A 9,150-nucleotide genomic window follows, 5' to 3' on the forward strand; every position below is an offset into this window, starting at 1 on the left:
GGAGATGGCGGCGGCGGCGGCTGCTCAGGGGGGCGGGGGCGGGGAGCCCCGGGGAGCCGGTGGGGTCGACCCGGGGGTCCCGGGGGAAGTGGAGATCGTGAAGGGCCAGCCGTTCGACGTGGGCCCGCGCTACACGCAGCTGCAGTACATCGGCGAGGGCGCCTACGGCATGGTCAGGTGAGGGGGTGCTGGGGGGGCAGGTTAGTGTGAGGGGGACGTCCAGTGCCTCTGAAACCGGTAGATCCCGAGCGACCCGAACAGGCTGTGGACGATGGAGGCGCGAGGAGGGCCCCAGCGGGGCCTTGGGGGGCTTTGGGCCGGAGGGAGCGCTACCCACCTCCTCTGGGGAGGGGGCTCGGTGGCTTTGAACCGACGCTTACGTTATGAAAGGAGGGCCATCTGAGTGGACGTCGGGGAACTGTGGGCGTTTTAGGGACCCCAGAGACAGAGTGAAGCTAGGAACATAACTAATGTTTGTGGAAGGGGAGAGAAGGGCCCTTGTTGGGGGCGAGGTTGCTTGGATCCCCCCCAGAGGCTCTGCCAGGGAGTTTGGGAGAGGAGAGTGGAGCCCAGGGCGCGGCCAGGCCTGGCACCCCTCCCCTTCCGCTCTGCCAGTGTCCCGGTGAAGGATGAGGGCATCAGAATACCTCCCAGCATCTCTTGGTAGGGGTCTGTGAGTTTTCTCTGTCTCACTGTGGGGTCTGGGCCTTTGTTGCCATAGCAACAGCTCTGCTGTCTAGGTACCTGCCCTGAGACCCACCCCTTCTTATCCCTCCACTTTGAGGCCCCAGGAGGGCTTCCTTCTCACTGTTTCTACCTCACCTCTGCCTTCTACTCTTTCCTACCCTCTGGGCCTGTCTTGGGTTGAGGGACCCAACTTGGGAAAGGGAGGAGGGGTAGGACAGCTAGAAAGAAAGGGGGTGCAGGAGAAGGGAAGTCAGTGAGCAGTCTGTCTCTTCCTCTGTTTGTAAAGTCACTAAAAGGCCGGCTGGCTGGTCCCCAGCTTTCTCCCTGGAGATCCCAGGCCTTCACAGCAGGAAGGAACCAGCATTGTTTATGACTTGGCGAGAGCCCTCCTCTCCTGCTCTCTTTTCTCCCTGCCAAGCCTGGGGTGGGGCCACAGAGCCTGGATTCCCCCTTTGTAAGACCAGCAACATCTCTCTGGCCCTCTCAGCTCCGCTTACGACCATGTGCGAAAGACCCGTGTGGCCATAAAGAAGATCAGCCCCTTTGAGCACCAGACCTACTGCCAGCGCACCCTTCGGGAGATCCAGATCTTGCTGCGATTCCGCCATGAGAATGTCATTGGCATCCGAGATATTCTTCGGGCACCTACCCTGGAAGCCATGAGAGATGTGTATCCTTCATCTTGCCAGCAGGCTGGCCAGGCACAGCCTCAGAGGTGGACTGGGGGATGGTGACTTTCTGTTTCCATCTTCCCAACCATCCTCCTAAACCAACCTAGCAAAAGAAACTTTCCAATAGAGTGTGAGAGGACTGGAGGCCTCAGGGGGATCCTGGCTCTCTGTGGCCAGAGTGGCCCTGGACAAGTCCTTCTCTGCTGTGTCCTAATAGAGAGGGGTGGAGGGAGGCTGACGAGATGGGCTCTATGGGAGCTTTGTCCTCCGACATCTGCAGTTCTGTGACATGATCCAGCCTCTGCCCAGTCAGTTCTTGCTTAACAAACTGATGAGAATTCCTTGCTGAATCTCCAGACTGGAAAGAAGGCAAGGAGAAGAAAAGCTGCCTTTTCCTGTAGGCTTGCTTTGTGGCAGGCACTGCGCATGCCACGTGCTTTGATGAGTCTTATGCTAACTTTGGCACAAATCAGAGAAAGTCTGAAATCCAGAGTCTGTTGGGACCCCCCCACCTTGTCCTTCCTCGAGCTTCCTGCGCAGGGCCCCACCCCCATCACCTGTGGACTCTTACCTTGCCCAGGGAGGGCGGCCCAGCCTTCCTCCCTGCCTTCCTGATGTTGCTCCCCTCATTTGTTGTCTACTTCCTGCCTGAGTATAACACCCCACCAGTTCCAAACCTCCACCCAGACGGGAAGATTTGTTTGGTGGCATCTTCAGTCTCCACCACAGACAGAGGACACAAAACCACCACATTCACCTCAGCCTGCTGTGTTACCCTAAGCAAGGCGCTGCGTCTTGGGACCTCCCTATCTATAAAACGGCAAGGTTTATCCAGATGTTGTCTGTAAAAAACAAGTCTGATGTACGTCCAGAGATAAACCGCAGCCTGGGTTGGTGGCATAGTGGTGAGCCTCGCTGCCTTCCAAAGACAAACCACATGGCGTTTATTTATTTATGACTTTTTGAGACAGGGTCTTGCTGTGCAGCTCAGGCTGGCCTTGAGCTCACTTTATAGCCCAGGCTGGTCTCGAACTTGCAATGATCCTCCTGCCTCAGCCTCTTGAGTGCGTGCACCACCATGCCTGGCCTTTTCGGGTGGGGCGGGCATTTACCTATGTTTAACCTTGTGTTTTCCAATATCGCAAGGGCATTTCCTTCTCTGCCTCGTGCGGCATGGTGCGTGGCCAGGCACTGTCTCTGAGGAGGGGCATGCTGTTGGGAGTGCCTCATTTTTCTGGCGCAGATCATTCCCAGAAGGCAGGCATTTCTTTTTCTTTTTTTCAGGCATTTATTTTTAAGCAAACATTTATCGTGTGCCAGATGGTATTCATACATCATCTCACTTAACCCCCTCACCAGCCAGGTGGCTCAGGCCTTTATATCAGCAGTAAATGTTCGTGTTAGCTGAGCACTTAGAGCGTGCGCTCTGGGCTGACTGCAGAACAGTTACTTCTCCTCCTTGCCACCTGAGGAAACCGAGGCACAAACGGGTTGTGGTCATAAAGCTAGTGTAGTAGAATGGAGGTTTTGGCCATCCGTGAGTAAACTTCAAAGCTGCTGCTCTTAGTGCTGAAGTTCTCTTGCCTCGATGTTTATTGGTGTCATATCCCTGGTAGGAAAACTGAGGCCACAGAAGAAAAGGTCCTTACTCAGGGCTACCAGCTGAGCTGCAGCAGAGGCTCTTAGCCTTCCCCATCTCACGAGTCCCCAGGCCGAAGGGCTCCAGCTCGAGGCAGCATGTAGCCTGGTTGCCAGCACCTCTTTTCCTTAACCTAGTGCCTCTGGATGCCCCCTACCCCGGGGCCTCTGGAACCCTCCTCAGCTACATTGTGCAGGACCTGATGGAGACAGACCTGTACAAGTTGCTCAAAAGCCAGCAACTGAGCAACGACCACATCTGCTACTTCCTCTACCAGATCCTGCGGGGCCTCAAGTACATCCACTCAGCCAATGTGCTCCACCGGGACCTCAAGCCCTCTAACCTGCTCATCAACACCACCTGCGACCTTAAGGTCAGGCGCTTGGGTGGCTGCCCTTCCCCTCCAGGAGCCTAGGGTGCCGGCTGACCAGGGGAAGCCTTGGGGCACGGCAGCAGGGAACAGCCTAGTGGTGGTGTGGCAGTGTGACCACTCGGGCTGTGCAGGCCTTGTGCACCAAGAGTGGCCACCTGGGTTTTGTTCCAGATCTGTGATTTTGGCCTGGCCCGGATTGCTGATCCTGAGCATGACCACACTGGCTTTCTGACCGAGTATGTGGCCACACGCTGGTACCGGGCTCCAGAGATCATGCTTAACTCTAAGGTAGGAGAACTTGGCACCACCAGAGGGATGGAACTGTCTCTGCCCCCACCGTTGGCCTCTGTGACACAGGACGTCTACCTTCTGGTCCTTGGGCTCTGAGAGAAAGCAGCACATTGTCCTTCTAGACTTCTGTGCTCCACATTCTGCCTCAGCCCAGCACCCCATCTTTTCCCCTCTGCCCCAGGGCTACACCAAGTCCATTGACATCTGGTCTGTGGGCTGCATTCTGGCAGAGATGCTCTCCAACCGGCCCATCTTCCCTGGAAAGCACTACCTGGACCAGCTCAACCACATTCTGGGTGAGGCAGCCTGGTCGTGTGAAGGGGCAGGGGACTCGCCTCTGGGAGGTGAGAGTTCTCAAGGGTCACCTTAAGGGTGTGGAGCCTTTCTCACATCTCACATTGTTTCGGTGAGCAGTGTATCTTCTTTTTTTCTGTGGAATCGGGGATTGAACTCAGACCCTTGTGCTTGCCAGACAAGAGTTTATTTTACTGAGCTATCTCCCTGGCCCATCCCCATTTGGTAGATGGGAAAAGTAAAGCTAAGAGCCAGCATTTGACCCTAGGGCTGCTGAGTTCCAGCCCCTTCCGCTTCCCTGTTCTCTCAGCTGGGAGATGGGGGAGCCAGGCATCAGCCGGGCTGGGTCTGTTTTCCTTGCCTCTTTCCCCGTTCTTCTCCCAGGCCAAGGTGATTCCTCACCAAGACATTCATCTAACCTACAGGAATCCTGGGCTCCCCATCCCAGGAGGACCTCAATTGTATCATTAATACGAAGGCCCGAAACTACCTACAGTCTCTGCCCTCTAAGACCAAGGTGGCCTGGACTAAGCTTTTTCCCAAGTCGGACTTGAACGGTGAGTGAGACTCCGGCAGTGGTGGACCACAAGTGGGTGTGCAGAACAATGCACGATGCCACCAACTGTCTTATCAGGCAGCCCCTGGGCACAGGGCAGAATGCTGTTTGGTGCTGCCTGGCCTTCCCTTTGACCTTGCTTCCTGCCTCTCCTTAGCTCTTGACCTCCTAAACCGGATGCTTACCTTCAATCCCAATAAGCGGATCACGGTGGAGGAGGCACTGGCTCACCCCTACCTGGATCAGTACTATGACCCCACAGACGAGGTGGGGCAGCCACTAGCAGTAGGGCAGGTGGGGGAATGGGTATCCCCAACACCTGGCCCGGCCTTACTGTCTTTGCCAACCCAGCCAGTGGCTGAGGAGCCCTTCACGTTCGACATGGAGCTGGATGATCTACCCAAGGAGCGGCTGAAGGAGCTTATCTTCCAAGAGACAGCCCACTTTCAGCCAGGGGCACCAGATGCCCCCTAACTAGGACAGATGTCCCTGCCTCCTGGGGCCTGGTGAGTAGCCCCTGCTACCCTTGCACAGGCTTGGCCTAGTAGCAGGGTGTCCACCTACCTCAGTACAGTCCCAGGTGTGCCTTACACCCACGATCCATGTGGTGGCAACAGACTGGTGACCTCACAGTCCTTGCAGCTGCCCTGTCCTCCAGCGCCTTCCATCTCACTTGTCAGCACCGTGGGTCCCCCCAACCCAGCAGCCAACTGTAGAGCCCAGAGAGGTTACTGAGGGGCCCTCTCCTCGCCCTGAGGAACTGAGCCAGACTTCGGTGCTGTAGTGTAGGTGGATGCAGATGAGGCCATTGTGTTTGAGAAGGAGCCTGCAGCTCGCAGCTCACCCAGATGCGCAGCTTCCGCCCACTGCTCCGGTTAGCCATTTCCATACCTCGACTCCTGGGGCTGTCTCTGACCAGGCTCCGTTCCTGCCTTCCTCCCACCTCTTCCTGTCTTTGCACAGCTGTGGCCTGATGCAACAAAGGCAGGCACACCTGAGCACAAGACCCAAGTCCCCTCCACCCCAGCTACGTGGTGGTGTGCAGGACACGTCACTTCCCTGTATCTCAGGTTCTGGGGACTGCTCTACAATGAGATTAGGCACCGGTAGAGTTCTAAGCAGTGTCGCAAGAGGTTTTCAAGCAGTGACTCAGCTGTCACACTAGTACCTGTTGGCCTCATCTGCAGATAAGGATGAAGTGATAGGCGCCGTGGTCTGCGGCGGCCTCTCAAGGCACTAACTGCTCTTTCCCGCCTGCTTCTTCCTTTAGGCCCTGGCGCCTGCCTGCCCCTTCTCCCGCTGGACTGTTAGAAAGTGGACACTGTGCGACCCCGGCCAGGGCTGAGGGTGGGCCTGGCTCCTTCTCCCACTTTGCTGAGCTTTCCTGCGTTGGGCAGGCCAAGGCTCCCTCCTGCCCTGACCCTGCCTTGGAGCTTGAGCAGCTCAGGTGGCCCAGAGCAAATTTCTCTCTGCTGCTCTGCCTTCATCTTCCCCAGCTGGCCCCATACCTGGTAGACTTTTCTGGAATGGAAGGGCTCTGGCTGCCCCAGGACCTACCCTGGGACCCAGAGTCTGAGTAGAGACTCAGGGCAAGTCCTGCCCCACTCACCTCAGTGACACCCCACCTACTTTCCTTGAAGGAACATTCCTAAGTCTCAAGGGCTAGTACTCCTGAGGAGCCAGTCCTGGCCGGAGCGCCCCCCGTCCCCCGTCCCCGTGCTGCCACATTTAACGCCCTCGCTGCTTCTGTGTGTGGGTGAGTGGAAATGGAGTGGAGGCCTGAGGACAGCCCAGTGCCCCTGCCCACTTCCCTTGCCTGTATCTAATATATAAATATAGAGATGTGTATACGGACCACCCTGGCTCTGTGTGTGTGCGCCGATGCCGACGCTAACCTGTGCTGGAGGGCTGACCTCTGTGTCCATCTGCCTCCCAGCTTGGCTTCACGTGGTCCTGGTGACCTTGTGCTCCAGCTGGACAGGGCTGAGGAAGGGGCTTACGGAGCTCCAGCTCCGGGAAGGAATGGGGTCAGTTTGCCCCTCAGGCACTCTGGCCTTCGTCTCTGACTTCATGTTTGGCTCAGTGGGGTGATTCAGGGGTGACTCAAGGGCATCCTGCACACCCCCCAGCTTCCTTGGAAATGGCAGGGGTGCGGTGCCGCATATCCTGGCCATGGTGCCCACGGGAACGGGAAGGATCCAGCAAGGAGGGGCATTTTATGCCCCCACCCCCAATGTGGTCAAGGGTGCTGGGTCTCTGAACTATCAGGGGAGGGGAGGCTGTCTACTTCATTTCTGCCTCAGTGCAGCTGGGCCTTGCAGTCTGGCCCCAGGCCAGCAGCATAGTAGCAGGCTCAGCAAGTCCTAGGGGCGTGGCGCCAGCCTGCGGTGGAGCCAACCTACACCGGCTGGGCCAGCAGCAGCAGGGCTGCACAGTCCACCAGGCGCCGCACTTGTGGCTCAAGCCTGGATGGGGAGTGCGGCCATGAGCTCCCTGCTCTACTACGCCCTGCCTGCCCTGGGCAGCTACATCCTGCTCTCCATCTTCTTCCTGCGCCGGCCTCGCCTGCTGCACACACCCTGCCCTCCAGCCTTCCGTCCCCACCTGGCAGCCCACCGGGGAGGTAAGCTGGGCAGGGGAGGAAGGGACAGGTGGAGTGAGGCCGAAGTGGGTCACGCTGAGGTAGGCCCCAGGGCAAAATGCCAGAGGCAAGGCCAGGGCCAAGCAGGAGGGGGGCAGCAGGGAAGGAGTGGCCACTGCCTGAGTGACTGAAGGTGAGAGCTGAGACCCAGGGAGGTAGCAAGAGGGAGGGTAAGTGATGGCCTGCCCCACTGTCCCACACAGGGTCTGGAGAGCGGCTGGAGAACACCATGGAAGCCATAGAGAAGTGAGTGTACCTGCCCTGGCCACGTTCCCATGTCAGGCTGGGCCAGCTATATGCCGCAGACACGCCGGGTGCCCTCCGTTTCCCAGTCTGGGTATCCAGAGTGCTCAGGGGTGGGCAGGGGATCGCGCGCATCCCACCATGACTGTCCCATGGTCCCCCGCCAGTCCAACCCTGCCCCCTGCCCCTGCTAATGGCCTTTGTTCCCTTAGCTCCATGGCTCAAGGAGCAGAGCTCCTGGAACTGGACTGCCAGCTGACCCGGGACGGTGTGGTGGTGGTGTCACACGACGAGAACCTGTCCCGCCAGTCAGGGCTGAACAGGGATGTGGGCAGCCTGGACTTTGAGGTGGGCCTTGCCTGCACTTCCCCATTCCCAGGGTTGTCACATCTGCTTGAGTGCCTGCTGGTGACACGCTTCACTTCACTCCCAGGAGCTGCCCCTATACAAGGAAGAGCTGGAGGTTTACTTCTCACCAGGTGAGAGGCGCTGTGAGCCTGCACCAAGCCAGGACACCCCTCCCACTCCCTCCCCGCCATCCTCTGATCCCTGCCTCCCCCGGCCCTACTCCCAGGCCACTTTGCCCACGGGTCAGACCGGCGCATGGTGCGCCTGGAGGACCTGTTCCGGAGGTTCCCGCAGATGCCCATGAGCGTGGAGGTCAAGTCGAACAATGAGGAGCTCATTCACAAGGTGGTGCTGCAGGCACGGCGGCCAGCGGGGCAGGGCAGCGGGAGGCCTGGCTCCCTTAGCCTGGCTCTGCTCCTCTTAGATAGCAGGCCTGGTGAGGCAATTCGATCGAAGCAAGATCACCATCTGGGCCTCAGAGAAGAACTCAGTCATGAAGAAGTGCAAGGTCGCTGTGAGTCCCTCTCCCCCCAGACCCCAGAGCCCTGCCTCCTAGGCACTGGAGCCCAGCCTCACCCAAGCCCCTAAGCTGGGGTACAGTCCCAGGGACCAGATCGGGAGAGCACTGGCACAGTGCTGGTGATGGGGAGGTGTGGCCTCGGCCTGTCCCACAGGGCCTCCTGAATGCCCAGGATGTTGCCTGTGGCCAGTGCCTCCTCCCTTCTTCCCCAGGAGCAGGTGGATCCCCTCTCTTGTCTCCTTGTCTCCCCAGAACCCAGAGATGCCACTGTCCTTTACGATATCCCGGTCTTTCTGGGTGCTGCTGCTCTATTACATGGGGCTGCTGCCCTTCGTCCGCATCCCCGAGAAGTTCTTCTTGTGCTTCCTGCCCACCATCATCAACAGGTACCAGTGCTGGAGCTGGGCCTCAGAAACAGCCCCATGCAGGCCATCTTGTCAGGGCCCCCTGTGCCACTGGTCTCCTCAGAGATAACCCCAAGGCCCTTTAAAGACAGTGCCTCAGGGCTGGGGAGATGGCTCAATAGAATAAGCGCGTCCCTGGCAAGCGCAAGGGTCTGAGTTCAATCCCCGGTTGTGCAAAAAAAAAAAAAATGACAGTGCTTCTGCCCAGTATTCACAAACCCTAAGACAGCTGTGATTCCTCAGAAAGAATAATAATTACTGAGCTCATTGTGTAGCTCCCACTAACCTCAAACTCCTGCCTCAGGAAGGAGGGTCCAAACAAAAAAAACCTCCTGCCTCAGCCTCCTGATGCTGGGATTACAGGTGTGCACCACTGTGCCTGGCTAAACCCTAAATTATATGCAAGTGCATATTGGGGTGTGTGTGTGTGTGTGTGTGTGTGTGTGTGTGTGTTCGTTTGGGCTTTTTTTTTTTTTTTTTTTT

General features: G+C 57.8%; 2 protein-coding genes across 2 annotated transcripts in view; both read left to right on the top strand.

Moving 5' to 3' along the window:
- Positions 1-6,366, top strand: Mapk3 (mitogen-activated protein kinase 3). The gene is made up of 9 exons (XM_004622941.2): positions 1-177; positions 1,175-1,357; positions 3,181-3,370; positions 3,542-3,658; positions 3,843-3,957; positions 4,381-4,512; positions 4,669-4,778; positions 4,863-5,017; positions 5,782-6,366. The coding sequence occupies exons 1-8, from the start codon at positions 5-7 to the stop codon at positions 4,983-4,985; spliced, it is 1,143 nt and encodes a 380-aa protein (XP_004622998.1). The 5' UTR covers positions 1-4; the 3' UTR covers positions 4,986-5,017; positions 5,782-6,366.
- Positions 6,367-6,467: 101 nt separating this feature from the next.
- Gdpd3 (glycerophosphodiester phosphodiesterase domain containing 3) overlaps positions 6,468-9,150 on the top strand; it is a 6,178-nt gene continuing 3,495 nt past the window's right edge. The window contains exons 1-7 of the mRNA XM_004623148.2: positions 6,468-7,134; positions 7,356-7,398; positions 7,608-7,743; positions 7,829-7,874; positions 7,970-8,088; positions 8,168-8,257; positions 8,516-8,649. Coding sequence (XP_004623205.2) covers positions 6,981-7,134; positions 7,356-7,398; positions 7,608-7,743; positions 7,829-7,874; positions 7,970-8,088; positions 8,168-8,257; positions 8,516-8,649 — 722 coding nt within the window. The 5' untranslated portion in view covers positions 6,468-6,980. The remainder of the gene's footprint in view (positions 7,135-7,355; positions 7,399-7,607; positions 7,744-7,828; positions 7,875-7,969; positions 8,089-8,167; positions 8,258-8,515; positions 8,650-9,150) is intronic.

Source organism: Octodon degus, unplaced genomic scaffold (genome assembly GCF_000260255.1).
Source record: "Octodon degus isolate 3935 unplaced genomic scaffold, OctDeg1.0 scaffold00001, whole genome shotgun sequence".
NCBI lineage: Eukaryota > Metazoa > Chordata > Mammalia > Rodentia > Octodontidae > Octodon > Octodon degus.

Bases quoted from the DNA above. Each gene is read 5' to 3' on its own strand.
- Mapk3 (XM_004622941.2), top strand. From the start codon at position 5: ATGGCGGCGGCGGCGGCTGCTCAGGGGGGCGGGGGCGGGGAGCCCCGG. The intron at 178-1,174 runs GTGAGGGGGTGC...TGGCCCTCTCAG, and splicing joins GGCGCCTACGGCATGGTCAG to CTCCGCTTACGACCATGTGC. The intron at 3,371-3,541 runs GTCAGGCGCTTG...GTTTTGTTCCAG, and splicing joins ACACCACCTGCGACCTTAAG to ATCTGTGATTTTGGCCTGGC.